Genomic DNA, 19800 nt, shown 5'->3' on the forward strand with positions numbered 1-19800 from the left:
TCAATACAAAAATACTTCAAGAAAGCGGGACGGATTAGACTAAGAAAAACAACATATTTCCAGATGACGAGGAACACGAAAGTCAGGGGGAGCAAATTGCCAAAGATGACATACAAGCATAGAAATGATATGTCAAAAAGTCCTATCGAGACTATAAAACTCAAACCTGTCAGTCCTAAGGGTACTTTAAAACTCACAAATCTGTCAGTCCTAAGGGGACTTAAAACTCAATTTAACAAACAATAGTTTATAAATTTTTCTTGTCAAGGGGGAATTTCATCCGGCCTGGATAAAAAAACTAACTTTATACGTATGTTATTTATATGATTTATAGTCTTATGTTAAAAGCCTAGACTGCCGGTCACTTGACCTTGATATACAGAGAAGACGAACTCTATTTGAAATAGGAAACAGAGTTGAAATAATGTTATCTGTCATTTAGTCGTTTTATATCGCTCCGACTGAGAAACAAGGTTTATCGATCCATTCGGATTCGAGAATTAGAATATCATACCCTGCGGTTTGACAGAGAGTAAGCGGGGCTTAGGATGTATTTGATTCCAATGCCATCTAAATTAAACTGAAAAACAGAAAAACGCAGACGGTTGATTTGAGCTATTTTTTGGAATCCAAATAAAAGCTGACATCATTTTCATCCAACAGCGAGGTTGATTCGATTGTTATTGGAAATTGAAATAATGTGAAATAGGGTCTTTATAATGTTCAGGGAGCGCTCAGAAAGCTAATTTGGTCGACCTAATAAAAAGTAGACAAAAATTTGAAATCTGCCCCTCCCCTGATATAAAAAAAACTTACTCAAGGTCAGGGGCGGGGGCGGATTCGACCCCCTACCGACCCAAAGGGTCCCCACTTTGAACTAAGCTGAGATATCCAATTTTGGCTGACGGCCCCGGAATTTTTTCTAAAGGCGCCTTAGGCGCACATAGTTACATTTTGAGGGGGGGGGGAGGCCGAAAAAACGCAATTTTTTGGTTCAAATATTTTCCAAAAAGTGCCTAAAAACGCGTTTTTGGCCGTTTTTTTTCGAACTTTTGCTTCCGGCGCAAAAATTTTGGCCAAAACAGGGACTTTTCAATGCTTTAGGAGAGTTGGGAAAACCAATTATTCCGATCTAGAAAAAAAAAGTCGACAAAAATTCAAATTTTTACTGAAAGTTCGCCCCCCCCCCCCCCCTCGAGAAGATCCTAGATTCACCTCTGCTCAAGGTCATGCTTTATTCCCAATATAAGATTCCCATTTTTTACAGCGCTTTTTACGAAGCAATTTAAAATTTTGACATCGTGTTTTATAGACAATGTCGGTTTTTTGACACAAAGCTAAATAGAGGCTAAACTTCTGACACAAAGGTCAAATTTGTACCCATCTGAAGCCATTTCTTGATTGGCATCGCATTCATAAGACGAAATACTTGCCTCAATTCAAATCTCAATGATTTCCAAGACTGAATAAACAGCCATAACAGACATAAACAAACTTAACTTAGGCTGCGCATGCAATGAAAATTGATAGTAAATGGCGATTAAATTGTTTCCAATTTGAAAAGTTTCAAAGCCTTATAATTTTGTGATGAAAAATAAACTATTACTTTTCAACTTTTGCCCAAGGCGTCAATATCATTAGGATGGGCTAAAAAACCCTTCGATAAGGTCAAAAACGAATCAATTAAAATCACGGACGTTTAGAAAAGTGATAGGAGACTTGAGAAAATTTTTGAAGCAGAATATTGAAAGAACAGAAAGATGTACACTACAAAAAATAATGACCCATTAGCTGTTTCTATATTGTTTAACAATTTTTTTGTTTGACTCAAATTTAGTCAATCAAGCTCCCAAAGATGCAGCTGCCATAGAATTTGAATAAAATTCCTTCTATCTAATTTTCCGATTGCACTTTAGGTAAATTTTTCTCCTGTGATCTATTATATAGCAAGTCTCAAGAAATTAATTGCTTTAATCAAAACAATTTCGATTTGTAGATGCTGTAGCAAAATTGATTGAAATTGTTCTCTGCGGTCATAAAAAGTTTCTTCAAATATTAGAAATCAACGATTGTATCTTAACTGATTATCCAATAATGAGTCGTCTGAATGGGAGCCAGTTGAATAAGGAGCCTCTAGAAGTTCCGTAATTTGACTGCTCTTCTTTCTAATATATAAAAACGATACAACAAATGTTTCAGAAACAATGAAGATTGTGCTGTTTGCAGATGACCCAAGCCAGATAGCATGCTACAAAAATTCAATGACGAATTTTGCATCCAAAAAGACATTTTAAACATTGAATAAAATAATTTTTTTACAGATGAAACAATCTCATTATCAGGTAGATAAAAGTCCAGCATCGATCTACACGTGGCTGTACATGGTTAAAATTAAATCATTGAATTATCTAGCGGTGACCGTTTACTACCTTCAATATTCAGCAGAAAAAATTTATATCAATACGCTTTTTGCCTAGCCTAACATTCTCTTGTTACAATGCACCAATTGTTTCAAACAGCGTGCTGTAGAAGTAAATCGAAACAATTTCACTAACCAAGGATCTAAGTTTTGCAATATAAACTTAGGACGAATCATGTAGATAAGACTGATAAAGAGTTGGGTTTGAATTTTTGCTAATAAAACCAAAGACAAATATATATTTCGGCAAGCTGAGAATTAAACCGTTTTATGTATCAAAATCAAAATTTATCATTGAACGCTAGGTTATCCAACATGTGACTTCATTTTCAGGCTGGAAATAAAACATTATGAAACCCTTTTGTTTTCGGTAACTTTGTTTCAAATTTTTTTTCTGGAAATTTTGGTTTAGCAAAAACCATAAAATTTATAATTATACTAGAAAAACCTTCGGAAAACCTATCCATCTGCAACTCGCCTCAAAACGAAGGTAAACTCGGGTGCCAAGAATTCGTCTACAGATATCACTAGTGAAATAAATAGAATAAGCCGATCTTCGCAAGCTGGTACCTACTTCTTCTTTTTTTTCTCAGCAGAACTTAAAAGACTCATCAGGTTAGAATTCAAGTGAGACGGAGTGTCTGTGTCTGTGACACGAATATCAAACGACGCCGCTGACTGCATGTCCCAAACACCACGATCCTTAAGATCCGCAACTAGTGCTGGGTTGCCTCGTTCAATATCTGCGTTTTTAACAATGGGTTTACACGTATTTCCAGAGCATGGAAGCCAAATCTTCAATTGAACCCCGAATTTCATTATGGCGTAAATCCACCAAACCACTTTTTTTGCAAGAGAGAGCGTGTTGTAGGTCGAAAAATCTCGTTGACAACCATCACACTTGGAGTATGCCTTCAAAGGAGATTTTTTAATTTATAAATCTGAAAGCATCTCTGAGCTCAGCCTTTGAAAGGTGGAAATTATCTTTTGACAGCGGCAATGAACTCAACTACAGAAAACAATTATGATCTATATTTCTCCAAACTGACCGTTTTTGATTTTTGATCAGCTGGCTTTCTGTGGCTCCTTTCATTTTCTCTTTGCTTCTTTCAATTTCTCATTGTGCTCATGTTGATTACAGCCTTCCTGGCTCGGAATAGAATTCACAAGACAAGATACTGCTTTTCGCGATGTAGAAATAGCTAATTTCGCTCATTCAATTAGATTTCGTATTCCCAGCCAACCTCATTTTGCTAGAAGTGAGAACAGAACGCCATCCGTGACTCCCAGGAGATAGGGCAAAAATATTTCTTCCAACATCTTTTCTAGAGGAGTAACCAACTCTGACGTATCTTTTACCACTATCTGAACAAAATTCCATTCATAATGCAACGAACTCGTTAAACCAACCAGTGCAGCTTGGGGTTCAATCTCTGCAGTTTTTGATAACGCATCGATGCACTCTAGCCATTCTTGATTTTTTGTCTTAATGAAATTTTACTTCCATTCTTCTGAACCAACATATCCACCCAAATATTGTCTTTCTTCCCTTACTTTGATAACGAACTCGTCAAATAAGTAATGAGCTTTATCAAGAAAACTGGAATGGACAACTAAGTAGTTTTTGCTTGGCTCAGGATAGTAACCGTATTTTAGACCATTCTCAATCAGCCAATCAAACAAATCTTGGTTATCTATCATAGATTTCGTGTTAAACTATGGCTTGTTGTGAAATGCTACGATGAAAAATCCCACTCTTTGAGTGTCGACAAAAAAAACAATTCACCGCGTAAAATTTAAAAAACATCGGATTTGTTGATCAAATTATCCGGATAAACTGAACAACACAGAAGTTTTGAACGTGTTTTTCTCAAACTTGGTTGATAATAGACAAAAAATGATCTGAACTAAAGTTGCTTAGCATTTTACCAATGATGATTTTTCGATATTCGAAAAAGGCCATTTTTACTTTATAGAATGCCAAATTTTAGCTTGAAATTGAATTTTAAACGTTTTGGGCAAATTTTCGGAGGCTATACTTTAAATACCATTGTTGGGCTGTATGAGATGCTCACTATGATATAGCTTGCTCATCACTTGACCTAATAGACTAAGCGTAACTTTTTATTGACTGAAATATCCAAAATGACCCGTTTTCTGCAAAAACTTGATCTCCGAACATCGCAACACAAATTGGACCATAATAATTCTACTAAAACGTTTTTTTTTTTTTCAATTTTAATTTGCAGCTTTTTGGCTATTCTCACCCCAATTTGAGAAAAACGCGGTTCAGGTTTCAAATTTTCTTCATTTTGTCCTGATAATTTTAACCAACACTGAATTATATCTCTTAAGACATCATACGGTTTTTTGTAGACCGCTGTCTAGAACCCAAACAAAAAGTGGAGATCGCTCAAATCGATGGAAATAGACTGTACATATTTTTTTTTCTCGAACTTGGGGATAGTCGAGAAATTAGGACAAAAAACTTCGAAGAAAGGTGCTCGCTCTCGACCGCATAGCCTTGCATTGCTCTTTTGACAATTCAAACGAAATTTTGAAAATTCGATTGCTGTTTTAAATGCCACTCCACTGTCTCAAGGTCAGAAATATTTCAAAACTCGAAGAAGTTGTCCGCTAAACTTATTAAAAGCTATAAAACTCATGAAAAATTTCTCACGCTCAACTCAAATTTGAGTTTTTGTCGGGGGAATCGATTTATTTTAAAAATCAATTCAAATTTTTTCACTGCATGGAAGAAACATTACATTCACCACAAAAATCGATTAATTTTGAAATATTGACTCAACAGCGTAAGCACAAACTTGAGAAAAGGGGTTGATAAGCGGAAAGAGCGGACTCAACTTAACTTGTGACCGAAAAACATGTAGGTTCAATGCAAAATGATTGCATTTTTTCAAAGAATTTCATTTTAGCCTAATTTCAGGAGAAAAATTTAAAATTTTTTTCATGAAATATCAGTTTGCCTTGTAATTTTTTCGAGCAAAACAAACACATAAAATGCCAAAAAGGCAAACGCAAAATTTAGAACAGGTTTTCGACTTCGTGTAAAGTTGCAGGCCATAATTATTTCAGAAATTCATTACGCTGTCCGATAAACTTGTTAAAATCTATACTGAAAACAAAATCAACCCGATCCAAATGTGTTTCATCAATACGTTTTCTGACACTTAACGCGTGGCGACTTAACTGGATGTTCATTGGAAAAACATTTGGGATTTCGAAGAAAAGAATGAGCTCAAACTGGAGTTATTAAAAAAAATTAAATGTTTTTTCCAAGAATAGAACAAACTTGACACTTTTTGCCTAAAAATGAACTGGAAACTATAGTGCAACATCCGGTTTAGTTTCGACATATTTCATATTCAGTAACCTGCTATGACAATGAAATTGCAAGAACACGCTACCATTTGCGTTCTAGATTCAAGTCTAATTTAGCGTGGCTAATATCGCATTCATCATTGATGTGTGCTACCCTTGCGCCATTCAGCTGTCTAAGTTTTGGATTTGAGAGAAACTAACTTCCAAGCTATTTTATTTGGTACGAGCTAAGAGGTAAACTTAAGCACAGAGGCGAATCTTTGTTTGACAAAAAGCAGCTCTGAAAATGCAATAATATATAAAAAAGAAACAAATAATCCTCGAATTAGCAAAAATTCGGCTAGGTCTAGAATTCGATCTGCGACCTACTGCAATCAAGAGATTTTGAGTCTCGCACACTAACCACTCAGCCACGCACGCGCAACGACCGATAAATACTAGTCACGAGCAAAGCAGCTACATATGCTAATAAACAGCCAATGCAATTCAGCAGAAGTGGCACCAACTACACACAAACACAATTTTGCAATTAATAGTTTGAAAATGTAATGAATGTAAAATGTATGAATTATGCATTTCAAAAAATTGCAAGATATATTGAATCAGAAAAATTCTGAAATGGAACTTGTAAGATTTTTATGTTGTTTGAAACAACTAGTTTTTTTGGTTCATTTAATGAATTAAAAAAGCATCAACTGTGTTCACTAAGTACTATTCGAATGTCGAAGCACATGCTACCAAAAATCTGTTAAGGTGCCCCAAAAGTGGCACCAATATTTGCGACTTAGATTAGTCAAAAAGAAGATTCTTAATAAAACACTAAGCTGACCCTAGTGTAAACAACACATTTTCAATACAAAGGCAAAACTGCCAATGCAAATGAGCAAAAAACGACAAAAAGAAGCTTAAAACATAAGAAGAAAAAAATCAAGAAACTAGAATAAGTTTTGAAAAAACAAATTTCCTCAAAACGAAATGAACATCAGTCCTCGGATCTTCAAGTTTGTCAGTTGAAAACTCTGCACAGTTGTGCCACTGACGCTTATAGACACCCGCAAAAGGCAGCACGAGAATCAAAACTAACACGCAAAGGCAGCACGGCTAACTGCCTTTAACAATTTGGAATGTAATGAGCTTAAGGCAACCATGTTGCCTTTGCGTGTTAGATTTGAGTTTGAAAACAAAATCTAAAAACAAGAATGTCAAAAACCTCGCAAAAACACTGAGTTGAAAAATTTCTGAAAGCGAACTTTTATTATTGTACTTTCTTCGATACTTTCGCTTTCTTCGGTATATTTGATTGCATCAAAAATGCATAAACTGTGTTATTCTATTGAAGGTTAAATACCAACACAGAGGCGAAGATGAAAATGATTTGAGGGAATTGCGAAAATTCAGAAAAATAGTCAAGAAACACAACATACAGCTCTTAACCAATCTTCTTTTTTTTTGAAAGAGCACTGAAAGAGCTTTTATTGAGCCAAAAACAGCCGTTCTAAGTCACTCATAGAGCGTAAAACAGAAAAAAAAACTTCATAAATAATTAATGAGGTTAAATTTTTTGAGCACTTAATTTAAAAACTTTTCCAAGACAAACTACCTAACTTTTTATTAAAAAAAAATTTTGCCTTTGAAGCAATACAAATCAAGGCAACTAAGCCGATAAAACATAAACCAAATTAATTTCGGCCGAATGAAGTTTTTAAGCGCAACATGATTAGAGAAAACATCGAAAACACGAAATTTGCAGACCGCACAAAAAATTCAAAATGAGCGGACAAAACCTAAGCAGACAAGCAAATATTCGACAATTCAATTTTTTTAAATAATTTAATAGATACTGAAAAAAAACTTGGTCGGGACTCAAACCCACGAACTGAGTGTACAGAAACAGCCGCGTTACCTCTAAAGCAATAAAGTAACACTAATTTGAATTTCATATGTGAGAAAATTGTTCACTGGAAAAAAGACTGAGCAAGTGTAACAAAAATGCTATTGAATAGTGAATTCAGCTTCTTTCTTTCAATATTATCTAATAATGAGTCGTCTGAATGGGAGCCAGTTGAATAAGGAGCCTCTAGAAGTTCCGTAATTTGACTGCTCTTCTTTCTCATATATAAAAACGATACAACAAATGTTTCGGAAACAATGAAGATTGTGCTGTTTGCAGATGACACAAGCCAGATAGCATGCTACAAAAATTCAATGACGAATTTTGCATCCAAAATGACATTTTAGACATTGAATAAAATAAATTTTTTACAGATGAAACAATCTCATTATCAGGTAGATAAAGTCCAGCATCGATCTACACGTGGCTGTACATGGTTAAAATTAAATCATTGAATTATCTAGCGGTGACCGTTTACTACCTTCAATATTCAGCATGATGTCGGTCAAAAATAGCAGAAAAAATTTAAATCAATACGCTTTTTGCCTAGCCTAACTTTCTCTTGTTACAATGCACCAATTGTTTCAAACAGCGTGCTGTAGAAGTAAATCGAAACAATTTCACTAACCAAGGATCTAAGTTTTGCAATATAAACTTAGGACGAATAATGTAGATAGACTGAAAAAGAGTTGGGTTTGAATTTTTGCTAATAAAACCAAAGACAAATATATATTTCGGCAAGCTGAGAATTAAACCGTTTTATGTATCAAAATCAAAATCAAAATTTATCGTTGAACGATAGGTTATCCGCAATATGACTTCATTTTCAGGCTGGAAATAAAACATTATGAAACCCTTTTGTTTTCGGTAACTTTCTGTTTCAAATTTTTTTTCTGGAAATTTTGGTTGAGCAAAAACCATAAAATTTATAATTATACTAAAAAAACCTTCGGAAAACCTATGCATCTGCAACTCGCCTCAAAACGAAGGTAAAATCGGGTGCCAAAAAATTCGTCTACAGATATCACTAGTGAAATAAATAGAATATGCCGATCTTCGCAAGCTGGTTCCTACTTCTTCTTTTTTTTCTCAGCAGAACTTAAAAGACTCATCAGGTTAGAATTCAAGTGAGACGGAGTGTCTGTTTCTGTGACACGAATATCAAACGACGCCGCTGACTGCATGTCCCAAACACCACGATCCTTAAGATCCGCAACTAGTGCTGGGTTGCCTCGTTCAATATCTGCGTTTTTAACAATGGGATTACACGTATTTCCAGAGCATGGAAGCCAAATCTTCAATTGAACCCCGAATATCATTATGCGTAAATCCACCAAACCACTTTTTTTGCAAGAGAGAGCGTGTTGTAGGTCGAAAAATCTCGTTGACAACCATCACACTTGGAGTATGCCTTCAAAGGAGATTTTTTTAATTTATAAATCTGAAAGCATCTCTGAGCTCAGTCTTTGAAAGGTGGAAATTATCTTTTGACAGCGGCAATGAACTCAACTACAGAAAACAATTATGATCTATATTTCTCCAAACTGACCGTTTTTGATTTTTGATCAGCTGGCTTTCTGTGGCTCCTTTCGTTTTCTCTTTGCTTCTTTCAATTTCTCATTGTGCTCATGTTGATCACAGCCTTCCTGGCTCGGAATAGAATTCACAAGACAAGATACTGCTTTTCGCGATGTAGAAATAGCTAATTTCGCTCATTCAATTAGATTTCGTATTCCCAGCCAACCTCATTTTGCTAGAAGTGAGAACAGAACGCCATCCGTGACTCCCAGGAGATAGGGCAAAAATATTTCTTCCAACATCTTTTCTAGAGGAGTAACCAACTCTGACGTATCTTTTACCACTATGTGAACAAAATTCCATTCATAATGCAACGAACTCGTTAAACCAACCAGTGCAGCTTGGGGTTCAATCTCTGCAGTTTTTGATAACGCATCGATGCACTCTAGCCATTCTTGATTTTTTGTCACAATGAAATTTTACTTACATTCTTCTGAACCAACATTCACCCAAACATCGTCTTTCTTCCCTTATTTTGATAAAGAACTCGTCAAATAAGTAATGAGCTTTATCAAGAAAACTGGAATGGACAACTAAGTAGTTTTTGCTTGGCTCAGGATAGTAACCGTATTTTAGACCATTCTCAATCAGGAGTATCAGCCAATCAAACAAATCTGGGTTATCTATCATAGATTTCGTGTTAAACTATGGCTTGTTGTGAAATGCTACGATGAAAAATCCCACTCTTTGAGTGTCGACAAAAAAAACAATTCACTGCGTAAAATTTAAAAAACATCGGATTTGTGTTATACAGCGTTGATCAAATTATCCGGATAAACTGAACAACACAGAAATTCCGAACGTGTTTTTCTCAAACTTGGTTGATAATAGACAAAAAATGATCTGAACTAAAGTTGCTTAGCATTTTACCAATGATGATTTTTCGATATTCGAAAAAGGCCATTTTTACTTTATAGAATGCCAAATTTTAGCTTGAAATTGAATTTTAAACGTTTTGGGCAAATTTTCGGAGGCTATACTTTAAATACCATGGTTGGGCTGTATGAGATGCTCACTATGATATAGCTTGCTCATCACTTGACCTAATAGACTAAGCGTAACTTTTTATTGACTGAAATAGCCAAAATGACCCGTTTTCTGCAAAAACTTGATCTCCGAACATCGCAACACAAATTGGACCATAATAATTCTACTAAAACGTTTTTTTTTTCAATTTTAATTTGCAGCTTTTTGGCTATTCTCACCCCAATTTGAGAAAAACGCGTTTCAGGTTTCAAATTTCTTTCATTTTGTCCTGATAATTTTAACCAACACTGAATTATATCTCTTAAGACATCATACGGTTTTTTGTAGACCGCTGTCTAGAACCCAAACAAAAAGTGGAGATCGCTCAAATCGATGGAAATAGACTGTACATCTTTTTTTTTCTCGAACTTGGGGATAGTGGAGAAATTAGGACAAAAAACTTCGAAGAAAGGTGCTCGCTCTCGACCGCATAGCCTTGCATTGCTCTTTTGACAATTCAAACGAAATTTTGAAAATTCGATTGCTGTTTTAAATGCCACTCTACTGTCTCAAGGTCAGAAATATTTCAAAACTCGAAAAAGTTGTCCGCTAAACTTATTAAAAGCTATAAAACTCATGAAAAATTTCTCACGCTCAACTCAAATTTGAGTTTTTGTCGGGGGAATTGATTTATTTTAAAAATCAATTCAAATTTTTTCACTGCATGGAAGAAACATTACATTCACCACAAAAATCGATTAATTTTGAAATATTGACTCAACAGCGTAAGCACAAATTTGAGAAAAGGGGTTGATAAGCGGAAAGAGGGGACTCAACTTAATTTGTGACCGAAAAACATGTAGGTTCAATGCAAAATGATTGTATTTTTTCAAAGAATTTCATTTTAGCCTAATTTCAGGAGAACAATTTAAAATTTTTTTCATGAAATATCAGTTTGCCTTGTAACTTTTTAGAGCAAAACAAACACATAAAATGCCAAAAAGGCAAACGCAAAACTTAGAACAGATTTTCGACTTCGTGTAAAATTGCAGGCCATAATTATTTCAGAAATTCATAACGCTGTCCGATAAACTTGTTAGAATCTATACTGAAAAAAAAATCAACCCGATCCAAATGTGTTTCATCAATACATTTTCTGACACTTAACGCGTGGCGACTTAACTGGATGTTCATTGGAAAAACATTTGGGATTTCGAAGAAAAGAATGAGCTCAAACTGGAGTTATTAAAAAAAACTAAATGTTTTTTCCAAGCATAGAACAAACTTGACACTTTTTGCCTAAAAATGAACTGGAAATTATAGTGCAACATCCGGTTTAGTTTCGACATATTTCATATTCAGTAACCTGCTATGACAATGAAATTGCAAGAACACGCTCCCATTTGCGTTCTAGATTCAAGTCTAATTTAGCGTAGCTAATATCGCATTCATCATTGATGTGTGCTACCCTTGCGCCATTCAGCTGTCTAAGTTTTGGATTTGAGAGAAACTAACTTCCAAGCTATTTTATTTGGTACGAGCTAAGAGGTAAACTTAAGCACAGAGGCGAATCTTTGTTTGACAAAAAGCAGCTCTGAAAATGCAATAATATATAAAAAAGAAACAAATAATCCTCGAATTAGCAAAAGTTCGGCTAGGTCTAGAATTCGATCTGCGACCTACTGCAATCAACAGATTTTGAGTCTCACACACTAACCACTCAGCCACGCACGCGCAACGACCGATAAATACTAGTCACGAGCAAAGCAGCTACATATGCTAATAAACAGCCAATGCAATTCAGCAGAAGTGGCACCAACTACAGACAAACACAATTTTGCAATTAATAGTTTGAAAAATAACAAACTGAAGGCATCTACAGTAATTTTGCATGATACAAATCGCAAAGTAACAAACCACATTATGTATGAATTATGCATTTCAAAAAATTGCTAGATATATTGAATCAGAAAAATTCTGAAATGGAATTTGTAAGATTTTTATGTTGTTTGAAACAACTAGTCTTTTGGTTCATTTAATGAATTAAAAAAGCATAAACCGTGTTCACTAAGTACTATTCGAATGTCAAAGCACATGCTACCAAAAATCTGTTAAGGTGCCCCAAAAGTTACACCAAAATTTGCGACTTAGATTAGTCAAAAAGAAGATTCTTAATAAAACACTAAGCTGACCCTAGTGTAAACAACACATTTTCAATACAAAGGCAAAACTGCCAATGCAAATGAGCAAAAAAACGACAAAAAGTAGCTTAAAACGTAAAAAGAAAAAAATCAAGAAACTAGAATAAGTTTTGAAAAAACAAATTTCCTCAAAACGAAATGAACATCAGTCCTCGGATCTTCAAGTTTGTCAGTTGAAAACTCTGCACAGTTGTGCCACTGACGCTTATAGACACCCACAAAAGGCAGCACGAGAATCAAAACTAACACGCAAAGGCAGCACGGCTAACTGCATTTAACCATGCTGCCTTTGCGTGTTAGATTTGAGTTTGAAAACAAAATCTAAAAACATGAATGTCAAAAACCTCGCAAAAACACTGAGTTGAAAAATTTCTGAAAGCGAACTTTTATTATTGTACTTTCTTCGATACTTTCGCTTTCTTCGGTATATTTGATTGCATCAAAAATGCATAAACTGTGTTATTTTATTGAAGGTTAAATACCAACACAGAGGCGAAGATGAAAATGATTTGAGGGAATTGCGAAAATTCAGAAAAATAGTCAAGAAACACAACATACAGCTCTTAACCAATCTTCTTTTTTTTTGAAAGAGCACTAATTAAGCCGACAATGCTTTCATTGAGCCAAAAACAGCCGTTCTAAGTCACTCATAGAGCGTAAAACAGAAAAAAAAACTTCATAAATAATTAATGAGGTTAAATTTTTTTTTGCCTTTGAAGCAATACAAATCAAGGCAACTAAGCCGATAAAACATAAATCAAAACAATTTCGGCCGAATGAAGTTTTTAAGCGCAACATGATTAGAGAAAACATCGAAAACACGAAATTTGCAGACCGCACAAAAAATTCAAAATGAGCGGACAAAACCTAAGCAGACAAGCAAATATTCGACAATTCAATTTTTTAAAATAATTTAATAGATACTGAAAAAAAACTTGGTCGGGACTCAAACCCACGAACTAAGTGTACAGAAACAGCCGCGTTACCTCTAAAGCAATAAAGTAACACTAATTTGAATTTCATATGTGAGAAAATTGTTCACTGGAAAAAAGACTGAGCAAGTGTAACAAAAATGCTATTGAATAATGAATTCACCTTCGTTCTTTCAAAGTGGCACCAATAATTGCGAGGTTACACTAATATTATGTTGGAAAGAAAAGTAGACTTGTGGTATCAGACTACGCTCGGTTTTTGTAATCAAGCATATATTTCTACTAACAAGATATTTCTGCTAACAATCAACATTGAAATCAAGATTTTCAATGAAAAACTGGAAAGTCTATTTAGATAAAACTCGTCAAAATAAAGCAAGTGAGCGACGAAAACTTTTGAAAAAAAAACAAACGATGTTGCCTAGCGCTGGACTTTTTTTAAGTTTCGTAAAATTAATTACGTTTAAATGCACTGTTGACTCCAGGACAATCATAACTTTAAAATGGGCGACAAAAAACTTGACAAACATTTCGCAGAAGTGTGCTGAGACCGCCGAAAAAAGAAAGGCAAAAAACTAATTACTGAGAGAAATCTTTATTTTTGCAGAAAACACTTGAAGTTTTCATTAAACAGTAAAAACAACCATGAAAGTGGCAATAATTTTCTTGCACAAATAACTAATAAGACCGAGGTACACTGCGGAAAACAGTTACATTGATTTTTCTTCTAGCTTCTTTTGACTAAAAATAACCAGCAATGTAAGCATCCTTTTTCATAACGGAAAACATTTTTTTTTCGAAACGCCATTGATTTGTTTTTTCAGCAGACACATTTTCGTGATGACCTAAGCTAAAGATAGCCAATCGAAGATTGGAAAAGGGCAATGAACAAATTTAGATGCCCTTTAACCTCTTTAAATTTCTAGAACGATCTATGACTGGCGGTTTTTTGGTAACATTAACCCAACTTAAGAAAATTGGATCAATAGATAAAGTTTTTATTCCGCTGAAAATCCAAAAATTAAATTCCACTATCGAAACTAGAAATCGTTCACGTTTTTTCGCGCCATTTCCATGTCCATTTTTGGAGTGCTTTTTACGTCACTTTCAGCAGATGAATTTCAATTGAACTCGAGAAGAGTATGTTTTTGCTCTTTCACACATGTTCTTTCACAAGGAATGAATGAAAAATGAAATATTAGAACGCATGAATGAAGAAAAATTATTTGCATAGTTTCGCTCAATTTTCCGGGCTCTTTCACAATTTTCCGGTATCTTTCCCTCAGAAAGAAAGAGCAAAAATATACTCTTCAACAGTTAGAGCATAGTTGAAGATGGCCTCGGGCAAAAGAGCCGCACTCAGGCACTTCTTCTTTTTCTCTCGGGAATCTTTCAACTATGTTCTAACTACTACAAAGTGCATATATACGTAAGTGTATTCATAAATGCATCAATATGTATGAATGCACATCTGTATTTATTAGAGACTTTTTAGAGTTTTTCCTAAAAAAATATAACGAGTTCAAGACCAATATAAGAGTCTTCACTACTTTCATTACTCCTAAAAACTTAATTAAGAATGCTAATATAAACGTATCAGAGCTATTGAACCCAGGAAAACCTTTGAAAATTTCTCCCATTTTTAGCATTGCAAATTAAGGCAACAATTTTTTAGATTTCGTAGCCCTAGTGGCAAGGTTTTGTGTAGATATCATTTCTACCATGAACTTAATTTATAATGAAAAAGAAAATATCTCTAAAAGTATTTTGGTCTTAGTTAAAATTATTTTTGAGCTACTAAGCAAAAATCTACTATTCACTTTATTTTAGAACCTGAAACTTGTTAAATGGTAGAACTAATTGTTATTAACTTATAGGACTACTGCGAGCAAACGCAAATTTCGCGCGACTATCTCATCTACCGCAAAAACAGGGTGGCCACAATGTCTGAGAAAACTCAGGCACTGATACTAACACAGAAATTACATGCCAGGCACTGACACTTTTTGAAAAATTGGCCTTTTTTTGCTTTGTTATCCAACTTTTTTGATCAAACTATTTTATTTTTCTCAGAGCTGCTCATACTACCTGAACAAATATTATACTGTGTAAGCCTGCTTCGATTTGTGATTTTTAATGATTCAGTAGAGAAGCGCGATAAAAAAACTGGCACTGATATTCATTTGATGGCACTGATACCGTGGCCACCCAAAAATAGTATATTTGTAACTCAAATTAAAAACCATTTTTAACTTAATAAATATCTTGAGCCATGCTAAGCTACATTTTCTAAGTTACAATTTACATTTCATTTATTTGACAGTAGTCGTGGGTGACCGGAAGTTTAGAGTATATGGTCAAACTTTGAGCCCCCAGGAATTAGTCAATAAATTGTCCCCACCAATGAAAAACTAGGAAAAATTTTTCTACCAGAAAGCCAATGAGCTGCTTTTCAAACTTTGATCTCGTAATCGAAACAAAACTCAAAAACATGAAAAAATTTTGGACCCTAATTCCTGTCGACTCAATTTACCATCACACGTAATAGCTTGAGTTCATGTAGTTGTTTCAGTTTGAGAAAGGAACTTGTCGCTAACTGGAGCATCTGTCAATATCGTTCCCACAAAAACATGCGTTCCAAAAGTGCCGTGATGAACCACTTTACAGCAACCCAAATCGTCGATTCGGAAACCAAACTTCTCGTACAGCTCGTCTGTTTCAAACAGTGTGCTATTAGTGTGAGGCGCATAGAATGGCTTCCCTGTCATCGGGTCAATAAAGTCCGCAAAATAATTTTGCACCTTGAGAAACTCACAAATAAGCTGAGCCCCGTGAACAAACTTTTCGATAACCTGTTCCCGCTCTTCGTCAACTGAGTCGTTCCAACCACTCATGTCATTTACCGTCTTATGACTCAAATTAATCAGCACTAAATTTCTTGATTTAAGATCCGAGTTCATCGGAAACAGTCTCAAAATTTCATTTTTGATAAACTGCGGACATTTGAAAGTGCACACCTCAATAGGTATATGGTAGCTGAATATTACTTCTTTTAAGTTTTCGAAATTCGGGAAAACTGGACTTGCTGTTTCGCCAAAACTGTTATCAGCGCGAAGCACTTTTACAAACTTTTGTAAAGTTTCGATTTTGTGTTCATCATTAGGAAGTTGCATACCACTAAACGCAAAAAGATCGTTTTTGATCTCATCTTTTGAATAACCGCTAGATCCAATGAACACTTCAGACTTTGATGGAGCTTTTGAGTACTCTGTTGATTGCGTACCTTGAAAAAATTCGTTGAAAAACGTTTCCGAGAATCCAACATTTCCGGGAAGAGGGAATGTGGAATCTGGTATGATAGGGTTTGAGGTTGAATATTGCGTGGAGTTCGAAATATTAGCACCGGTGTTTGATTCGTCCTTTGCTCCATCTTGTTCCTTCGGAATTAAAGAATCACTTGATTGAGTCTCTCCGGTAGACCCTTTCTTCTGTTTTGAATTAGCGCTACTGGATGTAAGGTAGCTCTGGGCTCCCCAGAAAGTACCAGGTCCATCTCCGCTACTACTTGATAAATCCCGGTTGAAAATAAAAAGGATGCCAGGGTAATTTCTGAATGTATGGCAAAATAAACGATACTTTTTCGCAAATACAGACATTTCAAACGTCTGAAAAATAACTGTACACTGAATATCTAATTAGCAGCTCTCTTAGAAAGTTAACGATAGTAATGTCTGAATGGTTGGCTATGATATGCACTCAATTCGCCTAAGACTTTGAAAAATGCTAACTAATTAGAATTAAATTCGATATAAACACAATTTGAACACACAAACTGGGTTTAAGATGTGGAAAAGATATAAAAAAGGTACTGTCATTTTGGACCTGATTCAAGTGAATTGAAATGCACAGAATAAATTAAAAGGGCTGTGTGACTGATTTGTAAGAAAGTTTAAAGTGCATAGCATCAGGAGGCAGAGAAGAACCATTAAGAAGATTATGGTTGAAAAGGAGCGAGAGAGGATTGAAATTAATGAGCAGAGCTATATAATTTATTCTACTAGCAAAGGATACACGAACATTTTTGACAGTTTGAATCAAACTCAGGACCCAGTTTTTAAAAAATAATTGATTCTGAATGTCTGAAAATTAAAAGAGAAAATGGAAATCCGTTTCACAACCTTAACACAGGGATATGTTAACTTGGTCTCGAAATCAAAACAAGGATATTTCTGAAATCTATCAAATTTAGAGCTTCTAAAAACTACTTCGGAAAATTCTAATTAAGGTATGCTCTGCTTACTGAGCAGGTAATTTATCAAAAGACGCAGCCGGTTCAAACTAATCTTAAAAAAGAGGAAACTGGGGCACTTATCATTATTAAAACACCAGCAAGCGAGCAAATAAAAGCTGGGTTCTAGCGTTTGCTTGCAATCACATTCTTTAAAAAAAAAGATATCGGCCGAACCCAGCATATGAAAAGCGAATATGAATCAACCAGGCATTTTTTCAGCCTGCCCTGCAAAATAAATAGAATTCAACAAATGTCCTCAAAACCACGATACAGATGCGGGTTAAGGATTAGATATACCGTTTTGTTCTTTTAAAATGTGAATTTTACTGATTTGTCGTGGACCTAGAATTTAAAGTTTCGAAAAGTAATCTTAATGGACTTCTGTGGTTTGTTTGGAGCCAAGTATTTGTCGAACAAAATATTTATCTAGAGCAGGCTGAAAGTTAAAAATATATCATCTATCAGATAATAAGTTTTTCACAAAATTAGGTTAGTTATGCGTCATTTTTCTACAAAAGTATCATTTTTATTGATTTATTATTGTACCAGCATAAACAGAATTTGTTCAACGTGCAGACATTACTCCTCTCCTAATGAAAATGTGACAGCTTTTTGGGATAACATTATTCATAACACAGCATCATCTTTTCTAAAAAAATTACCAGAACTTATACCCAGACCTAAATAACCAAAATGAACATTTAGTACGGAACAATGTAATAGGAACTATCTCTAGCCCAACAATCCCTCATTCAAACACCAACAACAACACTATAAAACCAACCTAGGCAACAGTTTTCTGTTTCAGCTGCCCACTAGAAATGTGTGCATCTCTATAGACTAAATGCTAGCTCTTTTACTGATTCATTTTCCCACACTTACAAATAAACTGTTTACACGAATAGCAGCTGTTGACTTTCCTCATTTAGGAACCGATAATTTTATGCGTCTTATGCTAATTGTTTATCCAGGAAAAGTAATTCATGAAGCTGTCATCGAATCATCAAATCCAAAATATAATTATATCTATTCGTTTTTTCAAAGTAACGAATCTGCTATCATAAAAATTAAATCAGAGGGAGTTCATTTATGTGTGTAAAAATACCACGATACAAATATTTTACTTGGACACAAACATTTAAATGTTGGTTGGAATTTTGGATCGTGACATTCGTTTATTAATTCAACTCCCAGGTTACGCAAACAAACCACCAGCATTTAATAGCATCAACAAGATTACCAAAAACCAAACCGAAAGATTGTATTCATTTTATGATAATAACTTATCCTGATGAAACTATTAAGGAAATTGAAATTGACTCTTCAAACAAAATATGATTATACTTGTTCTCTGCTTGAGGGAAACAGCTCAGGAGTTGTCATTACCGATTTCGAAGGAATTCACTTGTGTATAAATCTTAAGCCATTAAAAATAAAATTGAATTGATACATTCCAAAAGTAAAATTTGGAGAAAAATATATGTTCCTTCTTGACACACTTAATCAAAATCTCTGCTTAGTCATATCCTGCTCTCATTTCCCAAAAAAGTTTTTATTCCCGAGTAGCAGCAATTTTATCATCTGTAGCAATTGATAACCATTTACACTTAATTATCAACGACTTTCACCAAAATCAAGTTGACGATATTATCGTAAAAGCAATGAATTCTAAATACAAAGATATTCTTCACACCATCAAGTATAAAAACTCAGCCAGTTTCGAAACTGCTTGTGAAGAAAATAATTTTGGTGAGTAACATAGTTGACCATAATACTCATGTTATTTAAACATTACAATCGTCACGTACTCCGTTACCAAATAGAAAAATCTTTCGGCGCTTGTAACAGTTCATATTGTCCAAAAATAATATTATACTTCGATTATTGTAATACGTGGGAAGACGGAACAATTGAAGTCTTCCACAACTCGCCGTATTGGAATTTTTCCTAGTTATGTCGAATACGTGTTTAAGAAGTCATTTGCCAAATGACATAAGCGACTTCCAGTCAAATGATCTCACTAACTTCTCGTTAACTGTTTATCCAGTTACCAAACCTACGTTACTCACTCATTGGGAGTAGAAAAAAACACTTTCATCTTTTACATACGAGTAAGCTCAACTCCTTTATATCAACTACAATCATATTTCCAGGAAGTCACCCTATTTTCTTTGAGCTAA

At 34.6% G+C, this 19800-nt stretch overlaps 2 protein-coding genes across 2 annotated transcripts in view; both read right to left on the reverse strand.

Moving 5' to 3' along the window:
• Positions 1-19800, reverse strand: part of LOC134846007 (vacuolar protein sorting-associated protein 29-like) — a 151527-nt gene that overhangs the window by 70500 nt on the left and 61227 nt on the right. The gene's annotated exons all lie outside the window — the stretch shown is intronic.
• On the reverse strand, positions 15766-19251 carry LOC134845569 (cobalamin trafficking protein CblD-like). Its single transcript, XM_063862516.1, has one exon. The coding sequence runs from the start codon at positions 16983-16985 to the stop codon at positions 15885-15887; it is 1101 nt and encodes a 366-aa protein (XP_063718586.1). The 5' UTR covers positions 16986-19251; the 3' UTR covers positions 15766-15884.

The sequence above is a fragment of the Symsagittifera roscoffensis genome, chromosome 5, assembly GCF_963678635.1.
Source record: "Symsagittifera roscoffensis chromosome 5, txSymRosc1.1, whole genome shotgun sequence".
NCBI classification, from domain to species: domain Eukaryota; kingdom Metazoa; phylum Xenacoelomorpha; order Acoela; family Convolutidae; genus Symsagittifera; species Symsagittifera roscoffensis.

Coding starts and splice junctions, on each gene's coding strand:
- LOC134845569 (XM_063862516.1), bottom strand. CDS start 16,985: ATGTCTGTATTTGCGAAAAAGTATCGTTTATTTTGCCATACATTCAGA.